Source organism: Stegastes partitus, unplaced genomic scaffold (assembly GCF_000690725.1).
Source record: "Stegastes partitus isolate 25-593 unplaced genomic scaffold, Stegastes_partitus-1.0.2 Scaffold858, whole genome shotgun sequence".
Taxonomy (NCBI): domain Eukaryota; kingdom Metazoa; phylum Chordata; class Actinopteri; family Pomacentridae; genus Stegastes; species Stegastes partitus.
This window is the reverse complement of record NW_007578589.1, coordinates 276,130-295,833: the sequence shown is the minus strand read 5'-3', so window position 1 is coordinate 295,833 and position 19,704 is coordinate 276,130. Positions and strand designations below refer to the sequence as shown.

General features: G+C 40.0%; 1 protein-coding gene across 1 annotated transcript in view; it reads right to left on the bottom strand.

Moving 5' to 3' along the window:
- Positions 1-1,027: 1,027 nt before the first annotated feature.
- The window catches only part of tfpia (tissue factor pathway inhibitor a), a 57,379-nt gene continuing 38,702 nt past the window's right edge, over positions 1,028-19,704 (bottom strand). The window contains exons 3-7 of the mRNA XM_008293114.1: positions 11,271-11,447; positions 9,569-9,646; positions 8,723-8,785; positions 3,957-4,145; positions 1,028-3,802 (exon numbers count right to left, since the gene is read on the bottom strand). Coding sequence (XP_008291336.1) covers positions 3,735-3,802; positions 3,957-4,145; positions 8,723-8,785; positions 9,569-9,646; positions 11,271-11,447 — 575 coding nt within the window. The 3' untranslated portion in view covers positions 1,028-3,734. The remainder of the gene's footprint in view (positions 3,803-3,956; positions 4,146-8,722; positions 8,786-9,568; positions 9,647-11,270; positions 11,448-19,704) is intronic.

Below are 19,704 nucleotides of genomic sequence, written 5' to 3'. Positions count from 1 at the left end.
GGTCTGTAAAAAAATGATGGATCATACTAGTGAATAGAGGCTGTAATACTCAGTAGCTGTGTGGCGCTACAGAGTGAGGCGATAACTCTCTGTGGGTTTGTCACTATGAACAATGCGTTTGACATTCATAGAAAGACACCGACGAGCGACTGTTCCAGCTGTAGTTGTTGTCTGTCAAATGTATTTTCCGACATAAAGGTCTGAATGCGACTGCGAAGCGTTCCCCACGCTGATTACATAACGTTGCTGTTTGCTGTTTGTTGGACAAGTTTTAATCCACTGAGTATCAAACATGTGGGGGGAAAGAAGGTGGAATGTAACTCAGCACATTAGCTCTATTTACTGTACTTAAGCACACATTTGAGGTACTTGTACTACATATATGTCTACGTTCTACTTCCAGTCCACTACACCACAGAGGGAAATATCGTTTTATTTAGCTCGTCACGTTGATCTGACAGCTTTAGTTACCTCACGACTTGTGATTTCTACTCACAAAACATATGAAAAGCTTATTTAACATGTTTGTTATTACATGTCTGCACAACAGTTTAGTACAACTGAAAGTTAGTCACTTAAAAAGAAGATGGGCAGCAGTTTTATTTATCATTTGACGCACTTGTGACGGCATTTTTGAGTGTTTTCTGACTTTTGCAAAATCAACCATTCACCTAATGAATGTAGAAAACAGTCAACATACTAGAGCGTAATGAAAATAATCATTTGTTGGATTTAATAGTTTAACATCTCAATCAACTGCAACAATAAAGTCCAGCTTAAACAATAATGCACGAGGAATAACAATCTAATGGTGTAATATAGAACAACATGGGGCATTTGTCTGCACTGAGTACTTTTACTTTTTAATACTTTAAGTACAGTTTTGTAATACTACCTGCATACTTTCAATTAAGTTAAAAGTTCAGCCGAGGTATCAGTATTTTACCTAAGTAAAGGATACTTCCTCCGCCTCTGCCAGACAGTGAAGCTCACAAGCTTTAAACAGATAAATCCACAGAAACGGAAAGAAGATTGTAAAATTTTATTATATAAACTCGGTACAGTCCAGTCCATTGCAGCAGCGGTTATAAAACAAGACAGTAAAGCGAGTAATGTGCAGCCGAGAGGGCTAGCTGCTCAGAACCTTCTTTCTTTATACAACGCTGCCCCCTTGTGTTTGTCCGTACCAACAACAACAACAGGACCGCATGAGTGATTTATGAAACTTCAAAATATTGATTGAAAAGAAAAGTCTGAGAGTAATAAACAGTCTTTACCCTCTTCACATTGATTTACAGCCGTTAGGTTACGGTTCTCCTGATTAAAAGGTTTGCTTGAGAACGCTCTACACATTGTAGTCATTGATATTAATCTGCTAATGCTGTTGTGCACATCGATTTACAACAGTGAAGATAAACCAAAAAAAAAAAAAAACCGCTGTAGAAAAGCATCAGTTCCAGTAAATATGCAGCACAAGCAGAACAGAAAGTGTTTCTGCAGCTTTGGTGTTTTCACTGAGGAACATTGAAGGAAGGATGATTGTAACAGAGCCTTGAAAGGGTAAAATTACAAAGACGTTAAATACTCGTGTGCAAAATAACCAGGATGCAAAGCGTCTGTGCAGAGATCCGCTTCGTTAGACGTCAGCAAAACGAACGTGTTTTTTGTCAGGGAGATATGGAAACAGTAGAGATGACGATTTTAGTCACTGGAAAGTTAACTCAGGTAGAATAACAATGATTTATTTTTTTATACAAGTGCTGTTATTTCAAGCCAAGAGTGCCACAACCCATGAGTTTTTAATCACAATTTGTCTGTTTAATCTGCAGTTCTGAGCTCATCAGATGCTGTTTGGTTGTATTATAACGCAGGAAATGTTCCATTGTTTCTCACCTGCAGCTTCACAAGCAATTCATCTTCTATTGATTATGCATGCTTTATATATCACATCTATACTCAAGGCCTTTTCATTTTATTCAGCTATAACAATCATGCAAAATGTATTGGATCAACAACTACTCTTGGCACTTTTCCACATTGAAAGCATCGGCAGAACTGGGATCTTTTGAATTCAGGACTACCTGTAAAAGGATGCTTTGGCTCCCTATAAAATCCAGAATAGAGTTGCATAATTCAAATCCTGGCCTCACATTCGGGCTCCTAATGACCACGCTTTGTCTTATCCTCATAGCAGCACATCATCCCGACACAGCTCGATGCTCTCAGGCTTATTTGTGCTTCCTTGTGTTTCCAAAAGCAGAATAGGAGGCGAAGCTTTCATCCATCAGCTCCTGGTTTGTGTTCGACAGGCGGACATTCTCTCTACTTTTGGGATTAGACTTTTTTTTGGTAAAGTGGCTCAGGTTACCCTAAACCATCCTTCAGTTATGCTGCTATAGGCTTAGACGGGACTTCCCAGGATGCACTGAGCAGCTCTCCTCCTCTTCTTCACCCTCCGTGCATCTATACGCCACCATTATTGTTTGTGTCTAGTCTCCTGTAGTTTGTGTTTCGTCCTCTCTGTGAGGCTCTAGAGCTGCATGTTTCTGATTTACGCTTGGGCTGACCTCACCCATGTCTTCAGAGTTTATTATTTTCTCATGAGCTTATTTTTCTTTTCCTCTCCCCCTTTATTCTCACCACAACTGCTGGAGGCAAGAGTAGTTTTTCTTCCAACTGTTGCCAAAGAGGTTGTTTAAACAGTATCATTGGATTTGTTGGGGCTTTTGTTTTTCTCTATAATCAAATATTGTAATGTTTTCGTCTCACTGTGTCCAGAAATGACTTATTTTGATTTTTTTTTATTGACACTCAATTTTAAAAAAAAAAACTTGGAGTCCCACTCATTAGGATCAGAATTTTCCCCAAAGGCAGAGTTGTTTCACTTCTCCTTGAGCATCACCTGTCTGTCTCTGTGCTGCTCAGACTGTTGCTAAGCTAACACAAATAACATTATTATTAAGGTCAGCTAGGTGCAGACTGTTAACAGTGTTTAATGTTGTTCATGTCTTGTAGTCTGAGCAGCACAAATCCAAAGACAGGTGAGCTGTTTGTCATGTTTGTAACTATTTTGTAGCACAATAAAGTGGGAGTGACGCACAGAGAGTGACTTATGCTCTGATTGACAACAAGATCACAGAGGAGAGAGACATTTACTCCTCAAACTGCTTGTGAAATGGCAGGTGGTGTACAATGCAGCTCCGCCTCAGCATGATGCACAAGCCAAGGTAGTAACAGGCTCTGTTTTCACCTTCTGTCGATGGGTGTCATCAAGACAAAATGCAGTCCTGGAGACACCGACTGTGGCAGGAACCACCACCGAGTGACTTGTCAGGTCTTTACGTGTCTGTTTGTGGACAGATTTTGTCGACACGGTGGCGTCACAACTTGCTAGATACAGATAGGGGTGTGTGGATGAGATGGAAATAAAGGCAGAGCTCAGTGATGGTTGTGTTCTGACCCATGAGTACGGAGCGCTCATGTAATATTTACGACTGAGTCCAGTGTGTCAAACGTTGGACGTGACGGTTGGTTTGATCCCATTGCAACGTGGTCTTAGTTATTTTGATTATCATTTTTAACAAATTCTTGTCTGAATTTAACATTCAACTCATGGGGAAACAGTGACATGGCTAGTGGCAGACTCGTCCTGTAATATAATCTAGAAAACAAAAGATATGAGTAAAGCAAAGTCATAAATACAGATGACTGCACAGCACAGCGGAGCCGAGCGCTCAGAACGAGCGGTTAACAAGGCTGTCTATGTTTTTCTTCCTTATTCGGATCATCTTCCTCCCGTGACCTGCAACAGAACCAGAGAAATGACACGACGTTAATACTGCAGTTTCTATTGGAGAGTTTCTTCAGGGTTTAACACATGGACTGTTAACGGTTAAATAATACTGAGAAGGGAATTGTTCTAATGGCAGCAGGCACTTTGAGACAAATATCCATACCCCTTTTGCTTTTAATGCACTTGTGGATGCAGTGTTTCCGGGATGTAAAGTTGTTCCCGTTTCCTCCGCAGCCGCTGTAGACGAACATCTGGCATCTCTTGATTTCCGGGTTGTACGCGAACCTCTTCTCGGCGCCGTGACACGTCCCCCGGTCCACACGGTTGAAGCACAGCTCCGGAGGGCTGAGTTCTGGAGATCACAGTAAGAGGCAGCCAACAGTTATTACCATTCTCAGCCACAGTTAATTAAAACACCCCAAAAATCCCCTGTGCCTTCTTTTAAATGTTCTTACTGCAGTCCCAGGACAGAGATGGAGGATCTGATGCTCCTAAAGCAGCTGAATGATGCCTGTCTGCATTCCATAAGCGTTGTCTTAGCTTTAAACCCCCACACGGGCTCATAAACTCACGTGCTAAGCTCCGGTCTGACTGGAATAGATTTTGTCGAGTGTCTGCAGGCTCTCAGACTTAAATTGACAGATTCAAGTGAGAGGTTTCATGGCTTCCCACAGGGCCGTGCAAGCTGTCCTCTTTGATTCATTCTGGATGAGAAGCTGAGCTGTTTTCCAACTGCAGGGGAGTTTGGTGACAACCAAGAGTGCTCTTTTCCACAACAGATGCACATTAAGTATCGCCGGTGAGCACCACGACCAAAACATTTACACTATTTCATTATAACCTGCTCTGTTAGGCTCCGCTGGTTAATTGCGACAATAAGGAAAATTTAGGAAACTGGCAAAAATATCGATGAATGTCTGCACCGTTATTGCATTACTGGTAGGAATCCACCAAACTGCTTTGGTATTCAGTTCAAGAATAAATAAATCACATCATGACAAACTTAGAATGACATGCGATCAAACCTTTGTGTAATAACGCCAATATAAATTGTGTAATTATATAATTTTTCTGTGGAAAGAGTGACTCTATACCAACAACTGGACTGTCTGCACTGCAGTACTCTTAAATGAAAGGTTTTTAAAGATGGAGAACAACAGCCATAGCGTTATAATACGCTAACTACAGTCTGTATCGTGTAGTTTGTGATTTTTATTTCGGCTAATTATCTCCTCATCAAATCCAAACCTGCACAATTACACGTAGATTAGTGGCTGTAGCAGTAGTTTGGTTTACTGCCTGCAAAGCTACTTTCATCACAGGTGTTTTTAGAAGGTTTTGTAGAACACAACTGATCCAGAGCTGCTGTAGTTTAAGGTCCTCTATTTAACCCTATTCAGGACTTTTGAGGTCTTTTTTGGACCCCAGGCCATTTGGTTTAGGTGACAGGTATTGTGTTTGGTTTTTTAATATAATATAATAGATAATATTTTAATATAAAAAGTGAGACATTTGTTCTGCATTTGGAACCAAAAATACGTCAACTTATCAGAACATTTATTTAACATGGTGTAAAAGTCTATAATGAATACCAGTAAATATTTTGCTCATATTCTTTCTTGGGGTCCAGTGGACCCCGAAAGACCTTCTCCGTTTGCCAACATGAAAGTCCTGAACAGGGTTAAACACGAGGGTCTACATCACAGCCCATCCCACAGATATTCAAAGTGTACACCATCATGCAGCCACAAGATGTCAGTCTTTGGTTTCAACATGGCAGACGCACATAAAGATGCATGCTGAATTTTCTGATGCTCATTTTCCAGCTTTTGTGACTTTAAAACCCAAATATTTGAGTTCAGCTCAGCACTGAGACCTGAGCATTTACCACTCACACGAATTATGAATTTTCTAACTCAAATTTGTCTCATTTATCTCAATAATTCATTGTTATTCTAAGATGTTTTAACTAAATGCAATGGTTTTATTTTTTTCTTTGAGATGTACTTTGTTGCACGTTGGAGAGCCCGTTGAAAAATTACACTCAAAGTAAAGCAGACCGATAAGGAGGCAAAACTACTGAATCTTTCCCCCTCAATACTTTCTGACAAGAGTGAAATTGAATTCCTAGAATTATAACTCTGAATGAGTTGAGGGCGAGGGGCCAGGGTCTCCCTGCGTCGTCCGGTTGCGGCGTAAAGCAGCCTTGGAACACAGCAGCTGTGATATATGCTCCCTCGCTGCTAATACACAGAAAATTAGTAAGTAGGGATATGTGACAAATGGGATGTGGAAGGGAGACACTGATGCACACTGTTTCTGCCCTTTGCTTTTCACAGCAGAAGCAGCTCTGCAAGCTGTCTACCATCTATGCATCACTGCACCTTGACATTTTTCTTCTTTTTACAAAGAAGCTCCTGGCAGCACACACTGATTTTATAAATGGTGTGGATTTGCTTACTATGAGGCCTGAGCATATTTCAGAATTCAGCACGGACTCTGAAGACACGATGAGCGAATTAATTATGTCTTACAGCAGTTAATCTGTCCCACATGTCTGACAGAGTAATGACTGAACACTGCTTGTACTGCTCCTGGCTTTTAGCCTCATTGTCTGAATTCACTTTTATACTATTGATCACAATATTATTGTTATTAAAATGACTTCATAACTAGAATTACCCCAGTTTACACCCACATCTGTCCAGATTCATACAATAGGCTGCATGTAGTGAATACTTTGATGGAGTAAAGTCATTAAGAGAAATAGAAAATGCAGTCAAAGTCCTTGTATATGTTCACATTTGACCAACAAAGCAGTTGTAGCCGTGACAGTGGACTCTGCTGCCAATATGGATGTTGAGATCTATGCAGTTTCCGCAGTTTAAAGTTTAACAGATTATTATCACAAAATCAGTGTCAACGTGGGCCAATTCCCAAACCTTCCAAGTTTGGTTTTTTTTTTTTTTTGTTCGTTTTTTCTGTTCTACTAGTTTGTGGCAAAGTGGTCCAACCAACAGCCTACTAGTAATGTCACAATGTGACTTTGAAGTTTGGCCCATATTCCATCCATCCATTATCTATACGCCGCTTAATCCTTACTAGGGTTGCGGGGGGCTGGAGCCTATCCCCAGCTGACTTAACCCTAACCCAGGTCACCAGTCTATCACAGGGCTACACCTACGGCCAATTTAGAATCACCAATTAACCTCAACGTGTTTGTGGACTTGTGGGAGGAAGCTGGAGAACCTGGAGAGAACCCACGCTGCACGGGGAGAACATGCAAACTCCACGCAGAAAGAACCCGGTGCCCCCACCGGGACGTGAACCTTCTTGCTGCGAGGCAACAGTGCTGCCAACTGTGCCACCTTGCAGCCCCTTGGCCGACAATGGTTTCGAAAATTTAGTGGTAAACTGGGCCAAGCCACAGGAAATGGTGACCATCACAGGAAGTTGTATGTGTTTGTGATTCAAGATGGCGGATGACCTCGAAAACTCAACTTGTAGGTAAAATTAAAACTTAATTAACTACCACCAAGCATCTATTTCTACCCCATGGTCCTCAAAAGTATCTCTAGTTCCTTATGATGTAAACTCTTCAGTGCTGTTTAACAAGACAAACCTTGAATCAGTTTTTTTTTCTCAAAAAGTATAAAATGTGGTACGGCCCGCTTTGGCACTCAGCAAAAAGAAAAGGCAAAATTAAAACCTAAATAAGTCATCACAGAGTACCTGTTTCTATCTCTGGACAGTGTTGAAACATGTTTGGATGCATGTAATGACTCCTCCAACAACCAGGATTTTTTTAAAGCAAAATTCAAAATTCACTCATTTTTGTCTAAAACTAGTAAACATGGTTTGGCCCACTTTGGCACCAACCCCCTTATTTTATCTAGTTAGACATTTCTTTTAAATGTTGTCATAATGAGCGTATAGCTTCTTTAGTTATGGCCAAAGGTGTATTTTGTCAGATAATCATGATCATGATTTGAACATCAAAATCAAAATATTTCATCCTTGAACCCAAGTGGATGCCAAATTTGTAGAAACTGTCTCAAGGCGTTCTGAGATATTGTGCTAATGAGAATGGTTTGTACCGACAGATGGATATAACGGCTGTTGGCAGCTTGGAGCTGGGCTGCTACTATCGATAATGAATTATTACCTCACATTATTTACGTCCGTGAATTGACCTCAAAAAGCTAATGTACTTGCTGCAGAGACAAAGGCTATAGTCATGTGTCAAATTATACAGAATGTCCATAAATTATTTCCCCCCATTTCAGTTTTTTACTGACTTGTTCATTAAATGACATGGGTGATGAAAATAATTATCTTCAACATGTGCATGGTTAAAGTTCAGGCTGGTGGTTCCGCAGTGGTGCAAAGTAGTGTGTCTTCGGTCTCTACCACATTTGGGTTTGGGAAGCGTCTTCGTCTGTGGCTGATTCTCCCTCTGATGTCTGTTGCTGTGCTGGAGTTTCTATTTAAAATGTTGCTTTGCATCATGCACACCAAATGCTTGCCTTGGTGTCTCACACACAGGTCTGGATGACGACCTCCACAGCATTTAAGTTACTGCTGAAGAAAAGCGTCGCTAGCTAACACATGTTTCTGTCATTAATAGATTATCTATGGGTTATACAGATGTTTCTATTGGCTGATACGGCTCCATATAGCCCGTTAGCGCTAAGGACCAGTAGTGTTTGCCTCTGATTGTGCTCAGCACTCAGTAATTTAAGTCTTTGTACTGTATTGATTGATACAGCTCTGGGAAACGCTAGTTTTGTTTTGCCTGAAGAAGCATTTTTCCTTTTTATGCGGACGAATCTTCACCTCAGTTTGCAAACCATTAGGCTGATTAGCATGAATAGATCAAATCGGCTGTGCATTCTGTCTGAACGCGTGTTTAGAGTCATGTTTTCTTACCCTCTCTGGTCTCTTGATTGCTGTTGTTCTGTTGCACAAGAGGTTCACTTACAGTCAGTTGTCCTGGAAAAAAAGAAAAAAAAAAGCAAACGTACATGTCACTCAGTCAGTCTGCTTTCTTTCCTAGACGGAAGCATTGATGCCACTTTCATGGCTGTGGATCAAACTACAGCATTATAACCAGATAGATAGATAGATAGATGGATGGATGGATGGATGGATGGATGGATGGATGGATGGATGATGGATGTATGGATGTATGGATGGATGGATGATGGATGTATGTATGGATGGATGGATGTATGGATGTATGGATGGATGGATGGATGGATGGATGGATGGATGGATGGATGGATGGATGGATGGATAGATAGATAGATAGATAGATAGATAGATAGATAGATAGATAGATAGATAGATAGATAGATAGATAGATAGATAGATAGATTCAAGCACACATGCATTGTAAAAAAAACACAATCATCGGCCATAAAAGTGCTTTCGAGTGCCTACAGTATAAAAGATCTGTAATAAATGTATATATATATGTATAAGAACAAATAGCCAGATTAAAAAAAAAAAATGCATGTAATAAAAAAAAAATAGTTCTACAAGATGAAGCAGTATAAATACCAGTATCAGATGGAAACTTCACAAAACTTCCACAACACTTGGACAAACTTCTGTGAAATTATTTCACCCTTCCTTGCAGATTTCTGAACTAGATGCATGAAGCAATTATTGTCTAATAACTGTAATTATGTTCACCGTTTAATTACCGTTTAGCAAGACAAAGAGCATTACATAGCTGTACACGTGCAGAGCGTGCTGTACGTTCAGTTTTACCAGTTGCTACGGTTGGCTGCTCGACGCCGGCTTTCCTAGCGGGCTGCGTGTGGACCTCCGGCTCCGTCGTAGGTTTCACTATATTGACACACACAGAAAAAGAAAATTTTAGAAAGTGTTTCCCCACCACAGAACATCATTACCAGAATATATTTAGAGCAAATTTCATCCAATCCCACTGATCAATCATAATTAATGGAAGTTAAATTTAATTAGCGTTGGACTAAAACAGGGGTGTTGGTCTGCAAACAGTCATCTATCTGAAATTACCATCCCCTCAGAAAAATAAAAAAAAGTTTCTCAATTGATTTTCTGTACATGGGCTGTTGGCGAAATTGGTCACAGTCGAGAGACTCGCTTTTTATTTTCCCTCACAACTTCAATATCTAAATGACTTCTAAGTCGTGCCTAAGTCTGGCATAATTGAGTGCGCTTTGGTCACTTTTAAACGCTTTAAATGCTAAATCAAGGCGGAATGTGATTTCATGGTCAGCTAAAATTCATCAGAAAGTTAATTTTTCTGAGGTAAAACTATTTTGATAATGTCACCTCTCTGAAATGAGTTTTCATTTGTTGTGCAGCGGCTGTGATCCTGAGCGCCTCGGCTGGTTACCGACCCTGAAGTGTATAAATGAGCCCTGCTTTGAGGTAAAGGCGGGGAGAGTAATTATTTTTGTTCGGCCAAATTAAAACGGTAAAAATAGTGTAGACTCCAATTGCAACTTGTGAATCTGAAGTGTAGATGTGCTGTGGTTTGGACGCTGTGTGTTTACCTGTTGTACTCATTGTGTAGGGACATTGTTTTTGGCGCTAAGAGCACGTCTTCATTCGGTAAATCGTTAAAGACATGCTCAAGTGATAACAGAGCTTTATGTCCATGTTCTCATATCTACATAGTTTTTTTTTTATATGCTAGAAAACACATCATGAGTGACGAGAACAGGCGTCTCCACGGCTGAGTATTTACAACTTTAGTGTTTTGATGAAACAAAAGGAATCAATCTTGTCAACTCACAGGGGGAGTTCTCTGTGTCAGTATTTTTGCAGAATCAGTTTTCTAAGTCAAATGGCTGAATTATTACGATATTACAGCTTCCCTTTGAGACGTTTTAAAGTGTTTGAACAGACCTTTTGCTTGATCTGCAGCGGGTGGGTGGAGAGAGAGAGGCAGGGACTTCATAGAGCACAGGATGCAAACATGCTGAGTTGCAGTTTATTTTTTATTTTTAATGTTTTATTCTAATTATTTTTATGTATTTACCTATTTTTTTTTATTTTAAATATATTTTGTATATATTTCTACATATATTTTTATTTTCTTAATATTCTTTTTTTTTTTTTTTAAAGAGAAATTTAAAAAAAAAATGCATCTCAAACAAGAGCTTGGGTCTTAAGAGGCTAAAGCAAGAAGGGATTATTTTCATGGAAATAAAAATCTATAGATGTATTTTTTAAACGGAGATGAGCTTTTAGGGGGACTAAGCTAAGACAAGTAGTAATTAAAGTCCATGCAACTTCACCGAAATGTCCCCACAGGTCACACACCGTATGCAGATGCAGCTCTTTTCTATCAAATGACAACATCGATGGAGCAGCTGCTGAACACACAACCCTCTGGAGTTTATTTGTGGTTCTGAACAGTGCTGCCGTGCTGACAGTTTGGATCTTTGCTCGTCTCTACTGTAAGAACACAAAGGCCTACCCGGGTTCAGACACTTGGCCTGGCAGTCGGCCATGCTCCTGAAGTTGTTGGCGTTGCCAAAGCAGCCTCCATAAAAGAAAGGCCTGCACTGCTGACTCTGGCTGTCAAAGAAGTAGCGCCTCACGAGCCCTCGACAGGGACCTGGAGCCTCGGCGAGGTGGCACGGGTTCTTGTCATCTGGGAAAGCAAGAAAGAAAACAATTACAACTCAGAAAGATTATTAAGTGTGTTGCTTATTATTAAATCTCCCGTGCGTGAAGTTTCTTTACATCAGAGTGCACGACAGGCTGCAGCTTTGTTCCATATTCAACTCTGATCTGAAAAACAAAGTTGATTACTTTTGCTGCGGAGTTTTTGGACCTGAAAACGTATTTCATGGTGAGTTTGTCGTACCAAGACAGAAATGTTCTGACAAAGAGTCTCTACAGTGCACAAGATATATTATATATACTATTATACCCTCACTTTGTTTGGATTGGATCAATATTGCTTTTCACTTTCTGTCATTTTTTTCAATTCAGAGCACAAAGCTCCAACAACTCAGACATCGACTTCTCTGTAAAAAAAAATAATAAAAAAGACAACGTACTCCATTGAGCTTTCAGTTTTGTTGTGACTTGATTTGCACTGATTGTTAAATGATTCTTTTTAAAAAGTTTGATACGTCTTACAACAAAGTTACCGACAGCAAGGCCTTGAGCCGTAAACGGCACTTAGAAAAAAAACACGTTCGATAAATTCTAATGAAACATGTTCTGAAAAGAGTGAGATAACAGGAGCCAGTCATAAAGACACAGGAAGTGAAGATACAGCTATTCAAACCCAGAGCGTAATAAATGATCCGCAGGTCGTGCTCCACTTCGCAATCACTGGGCTCTCGGTCTCGGTTACCACACCACTCGTCTCCCCGGTGGCGCGGTGACATTTCCACTCCAGTCAGGTTTCAGATACAATCCGGTACAAGCTGAAAAGTCAACACTTTCAGCAAGAACTTCTTTATGTTCTCTCGTCCCCGGTGAGCCACATCCCCTCCTCTGCCAAGCGTATACTTTCCTTTCTGTCATACTGTATCTTTTCCACCACTTACCTCGGCTCTCCTTCCACTCCTCAACACTAGTTGCATATATTATCACCCTGGGGTCTTGGAGTATTGCGCCCAGGGCCTTACAGCTCTAAGCTACAGTATGATACTCATTTAAATTCTGCATCTGTTACTGTCTACACTATGACTATTTTTAGTTGTAATAGTTTTGCTCTTGTTTCGAGCTTTTCCACGGCGGTTTATTAAATTGGTAATCCAACTGTGAATACTTTGAACGGGTTTAGGTTTGCTTATTCGTTACTTTAAATCTGGCATCCGAGCTGAATTTACGATTTCTTTAATCAGAAATGTGTTATCATCTTGTGCAGCGTGGGACACTCGAACATCAAACACAGCAGAGACGTTATGGAAGGTCATGCAGAACCCTGCTGTTTATTTGAAGCAGCTGTCACAGAACGTACAACGTGTACGAGCCGGCGAGAGGCTTGATTTGAGTCCGTAACGCAATCACAGCCACGGCATGAAACGCACCGCTTCCACTGGACTGACGTCATCAACTAACGCAACCTGAGACGCTGTGACGATCAACATTTCTCAACTCGGAGTAGCAAAGTACAATTACAGTACAATGTTTGGTCCAATGCCTCACTAGGTAACATAAGATAACTGCTCCTGGTAGAGAATAATTGACTGACTGAATGATTGTTATTATTGTTGTATAAAATATATGTTATATTGATTTTATTTTTTTTTTAAAAAGTGAGCTTTTACAAGATTGAATTTCCCTTCTGGGATAAATAAAGTATTTTTCATTCATTTCATTTCATTCATTTCATATAGCAGCATGTATTGTCCTTTCCTATGGAATTAGGACGAATGTTTCTAAAATGCATGATAGTCTCTATTGGTTAGATGTGAAAAATAGTCGTTATTGTAAATGAGAACCAGTTCTCAACAAACTAACCTGGTAAAATAAAGGTAAAATAATATTAGATTAAGTTAGATTAGGTTAGATTGCACTTTATTTTTCACCACCAATGGGGAAACTCACATTGTTGCTGCAGTATGGATACACGAAAGAGCACAAAAACAGTTACAGGAGGAAAGAGAACGAATAAACTATATATTTATAAATATAGAAAAAGTGTGCACCAACCCGTGGCTAATATGCTGAGACACATCGTCCATGACAATTTATGATGTATTATTATTATTATTAACTAACACCCTACGTTATACCCTAAATGTTCGTAGTGTTCACTTATCTCCATCTTCATTTCTAGAATGACACTAATGGTGCATTTTACTCCATGAATATGTATTCCACAAACGGTTGAGACAGTGAAATAATTTAGTTAACATCCTAAAGCTCACCCACCCACCAGAGGATTGGTGAGTACAAACACACGCTGTGATCAAACCTACAAAATGCTATTTTACATTCTAGTGGAGATCTCAGTGTTTCCACAAAAAAAAAAAAAATATAAGCCAGGCTGGATTTGGGGGGAAATGAAGCACAAAACAGTGAAATGGTTTCATTTCATGGCCGGGTGCAGACCTTGGATTGAACAGTGTCCACTCAGTGTAAACATATAGATTGATAAAGAGCTGGAGTGTATCGCACACTATACGTGATGTTGTTGAGATAACTGTAATATCAACAGCAGTGAAGCTGCTTTAATATGGATTTATGGACGTTAAATATGAAAAGACTGCACTGCATTGGTACTTTATACATTATGGATTCATAATCCATTAGCTTTAAAATAGCTCCACATGACTGACAGGCTGCAGGTAACTTAAATAATCTGCCCTAGTCATCTATTAGTATAACATAACATCAGCAACTCAATTACTGTATGTTATGACCTCATTTGAAAGTTGGTGATTGCATTGTTTTTAGAGTAACTTCCAAGCCAAGACTGTTTTTGTCAAAAACAAATGAACCAAACAAACACAAATATATTATATATGCATAACCTCAGTTCTACTGTGCATATCGCTGGTTTTAGATGTTTTGTATTTACATCCCAAATCTAGCAAATATAAGATCTAATGGAGAGAAAAGTGTAATTTTCAGTGGTGAAGTTTGCAATGGTTGACTTGTTTACAAATTGTTTACACATTTCTGGCCCTAATTTGTGTCGGATCCTGTTAGTAAACCTAAATAACGTTTGATTCTTAAATTTTGTTAATTAGCTTGCAGGCTAATAGAACAAAGCAAACCAACCCCATCTCTTGGGAATTACAGTTTTCTCAGTTTGCATAAATGCAAGGTTAGACGTTGTTTAGAGGCAGCTTTTGTTTGTTTGTTTGGGTTTTGGTTTGTTTGTTTTATGAGCATAGTGCTACCTTTAGGAAGTGTGTCAAAGCTGGCAGAAGGAGGTCAGGGTGGATGGTGGGCGTGCAAAGCTGCAACTTTCACTCCTGAGATCAGGGTCCACATTCCCCATTTATTGGTCAGGTGTAGACAACAAAGGTAGAGGTAGAGGGAAAGTTTGCGTCTTTAATTAAATGTAAATAAACAGGTTGTTTCTTAAGTTACAGTGGTGTTTATCTGCATTAAAGCAAAGCACTGTCTTTGTCTTACTGTAACCAAGGACTTTGAGGGCCTGAACGCAACAACTGGAGTTGTTTTAGCATTTCATTGTCTCCACTGCTTTACTTGTGTCTTGTTCTGCTCCTGGTGTCTCTGTTTCCACACACATGGTCAGACCTTCAGCAGACTGAAGCGAAGCCATGTGTGGAAGCAGACGAATAAAGAGTTAAAGTTAAAGGACAAGCTAAATTAGCCTGACCTAAATTGGCTAAACTGGCTCCGGAACACTTTGTTTTGAAATTCTTTGACTATTTAGGCCACTGGCTAAATCTCCAGACTGCACTTTGAATTTTCCAATACTACACAGGCCACTCTCGGTCTCTTAATAAGCACAGGGAGGGCCACTGGTTTCAATGGGAGGAACTAACATGCACTTACGAACTCGGCTGACAAGAACAGAGAAGCTCATCACACATAAACAGTTTGTCATAAGGATGCCATCGCTCCACTTTATCATCACACAGCAGATACATGCTTGCTGCTATATCAAGCTACATCTATCTTCACAATCTCGCGTACTGCACCTTTAAAACCACTTTTTTTTTTTGTATCACTTTAGTTGGGTCAAAATGTAATTATAGAGACACTGATGAACAAACAATTTGGTGCTCAACATTTTGGGAAATGCATATGTTTGCTCGCCAAGAGTTTGAATGAGAAGATTGAGGCATCGCGGGTTTTCATCAAGACTGCGACAATTAGCCGAGCAGAAAGAGTGATTTACCGGCTAACAAGGCAGCAAAACACAAAATCAATCACACTTGTTAGAGGCTAAATTAGAATTCTGTTGAGACTCCTGACTTGAATAAATGTTCCCACCTGTCCAAACTCGCTCAGGGCCCAACATCTCAGGACTTCTAATATGGATATCTGGGAGCTTCGCGCCGTCTATTTGGTTTATCTGCCAAGTCTTTGAATATCCACACTCTACTGGAGGGTGACCATGATTAAAATGCTATCATTGTAGCATCTAAATGCATTTTATGAGGTGACTTTGGCTTAAAAGCGTGGGCAAAAAGATGTGTCAAAAGGGTAAGCTAGCGCTCTCTCCGGAGCAATACGGCGATGAATAATTCACAGACACAATTCTCTATTAAAGCTGTGAAGGTGGAAGAGGTGATTTGTGTTTTGAGGAGAATTATCGGTCAGCTTCTTTTCAAACACTGGGTGTGAATCATAGAGCACCATCGTTCCGGAGAGTTTTTTGGCTGCTCCCCAACAAAAACCCTCAATATTTCAGCAAAAAAAAAAAAACTAATTCCAACACTTACGACAGGCATGAACAATTCCTGGAGCTCGCAAATGTACTTTCATGTTTGTTTTCACATTAAACCTGCAGAATGAGGATGTATAATTGCATTCCCTTATCTTCTCACTTGCTCCACTCTTTTTCTCCCTGCCCTCCCTTTTCCTTCAATATACATCAACGTATTTTGAAAGGTTTTTGTTGTTCTGCCTCTGAAAGTGCTGACGCGGTCTTGGCAAGGCCTCCCGCCGAAAGAAAAGACAACTAATCTCTAATGGTATGAAATTTGAAGCAAAATAAGTGAACTCGGGGCGTAAAAACAGCAGCGGCCACTGGATGGAGACAGATGTACTTCAGTGCACAGAGAGAGGAGCTCACCTCGACATTTTAACTCTAAAAAAAACACAATATATTTCTGATTGTGTTGTTACGATGCTATTTTCTGCGACTCGAGAAGCGATACATAAATCTAGTTTGCGGAATAGATGCGCCGATGTCACAGAGAGTTAAAGGTCAGTGTTTGCAGGCAGAGAGGAAATGTGGGTGTTATCTCAGCACAAAAATTGAATGTCACAAACTTGTCTCAATAAATTGGAAGGGCTGAATTACTTCCTGAGATTATAGCAGAGGCCAGTTATCTGCCAATGATGTGCTGCTGATCAGTCTGTGAAATGTAAAATAGAAAATGTTTTCTCCTATTAACAGCTCCCACCATCATCACAACCTCTTGATTTTTTTAATTACTGTTACATAAATTATTAAACCATTGTTTATAAAACAGCTTAAATGATGAAATATCAAAGCAGTCCATACAGCAGTGCATCTATTCATGTGTTGTATCACAGACAGCCCACTTTTCATATCTATCAGATCAGTTAGCATTCAATGTGGTTGTTGCTCCATTGTTTTGTAGTTGAGCAATAAAGTTAAACAGCTGAAGTTCTGATTGTTGTCAAACTGAAGGCTGTCTTATGCTTCCCAATTCTGAAAATTGGCCTGGAAATACATGATATGTGAGCTTTATATGAGCTACATCAGCTCTGTGTGCCTTTTAAAGTTCACATTATTTGTCATTTTCATGTTCTGCTCTGAAATGATCTGATTTTTTTTATTGCACAAAAACTATCATCACTTATAACATCAGGTAAATGTTCCTTTGCTTTCCCGTTGTTATTAAAACCATTACTGAAGCAAAAAGTGCTTCGAGCAAAACCTATAACTCATCTAATCCCCACCACGTTACGGTGACAACAAGCCAAACAGATGCTCTGCTAACGCTGTGTCACGGTTCAGCTATGGACCGTACTGCCACCATGAAGTCAGATTAGGAATTACAACATCATCCTCTGTTATTTACATCAGTATACTGTAAAAAAAACAAACAAACAAAATGACTATCACATATGTTGGGTGAGATTTTAGATAAAACAAATTTAATTGCATTTTTGTTTCTAATAATTTCAGACACCGGAACATTGTTAAAGACGAATCATTTAGGGATTTAATTGTAATAATAAATAAATAAACAAATAATAAAAATCAAAAGCGTGAATAACACTGTTTTGTTATTAAACTAAATCTATATCCACTCAAGAAATGCAGCAGGTACATCTGTCATTACAATATTATTGAACAACCTATTTAGTTAAAGCAATGCACATAAGTGTGTTGTTTTCAGGAGTCAGAGTCACACTTTTCATGTCAGCCACCTCTAGCGACTTCATATTGTTTTGTACTGTTAGCTTTTCTGCCTCTCTTCCCATTACTCACTAAAAAAAAAAAAACAGTCTGTGCTCACAGACTGAGTATAAGCCCTGAGCTAAGGACAAAGAAGTGCAGCGGCCACAGAGCGACACTTTGTTTGTGTCTCCGACCTCTTCAAGCGGAGCCCAGAAAGAAACAGCAGGTTCAAAGTAAAGAGTTTTGGAGACAGTGGTTGTGAGTGATAGGGTTTTCAGCGAAACATCGGGGCTAAAGAGCAAAAGCCACGCCGCTTGGCCGATGAGATAAAAGAAAACACACAAAAAAAAAGCATCCCACACAATGTTCCTCGTGTTGGTCGGTGACCTTTTACGAGAACATTCTTGTTAAGCTGTCCGTAGCTGTGGCATCAGGAGTGAAAAAACATTGTAAAGAATGGGTGGAGTAAATCAAACGTGTCGTCTCACTGTTTCTGTGGTGTTTTGCGAGAATTAAAATGTCACTGATTTTATGATAACGGCCCTCGCTGCACAGGATGAGTAAAATTACACAAAGTGCACCGAAAGATATCATCCCTGAGATGGGCTCTCTGTAAGTTAGAGGTGCAATGACATTCTCAAACGTCTGAATCCATCTTGGTAAAATCCACCTTAGCTCCTTGTTAGTGGCACCACACAGAATCATAGATGTAATGTATGTACGAGGTGTGTCAGGAAAGTTCCAGGACTGGCGTCACAAAAGATCTATTTTACTAATTACAAACTACCAGTTTTCCCCTTCAGACGATCAACCAGCACGTCTACAAAGAGATCCTGCGGCGTTTGCTTCATTCGAGAAGAGGCGAGAGTTGTCCAGGACAAGTTGTGGCTGCTTCACCATGACAACCTGCTCACAATGCCCTGAGCATCCCACAGTTCCTGGCTGAGAAGAACATCTCCGTGCAGGAGCAACCTCCCTCCTCACCCCACCTGGCTCTGTGGGATTGTTTCCTCTTCCCCAAGCTCAAGGGGGTCATCAAGGGGACCCGTTTAGAAGACGTGGACGACATCAAGATGGATGTGACAACGGAGCTGCAGAGGATGCTGGAAGGATCCTTCCAGGAGTACATGGCGGCGTGAAGGCAGAGAAGGCTGGGAAAGTGTGTTAGACTCCAGGGGGATTATTTCAAAGGGGAAAACTTGTACTGTACTTTTCGGACTACTGAGCGCACCTGAATATAAGCCGCACCCACTAACTTAAAAAAGAATGAACACTTGGGCATATACAGGCTAACTAAGCCGCAGGTGTTCACGTTGTAACAGGAGATATTTACACAGAAAGATGGTAACATACACAAATACATACTATAAATGCTTTTTTCCGAACAGTTCCTGTAACACGGCTGGTTAAAAAAGTTAAAAATACTGTAGCCTACCAGAAAAATTAACTGATCGCTATCTTCATCTTCCTCCTGTGCACTAAAACCACTGAAGTCGTCTTCTTCTGTGTTGGAGTTGAACAGCCTCAGAATCACTTCCTCAGTCTCTCTTTTGTCGTCGCTCTCAATGTCTCTTTCGTCTTGAGGCAAATTCGTAAAAATCCATTAATTAGCCACATCATTGTTTAAGCCGCAGTGTTCAAAGCGTGTGAAAAAAGTAGCAGCTTATAGTCCAGAAATTACGTTAGTTTGTAGTTTGGATTTGAAACATATTTTTTGTGACGCCAGTCCTGAAACTTTTCTGACGCACCTCGTATGTACACAACGAGACATTCAGCATCACGGCGTCATTGGGTGAAAATCCCAAACTAAGCTTTTAGCATATTGTAATTCAGGTGTTCTGAGTGGAAACTAGATATCTGCACATCC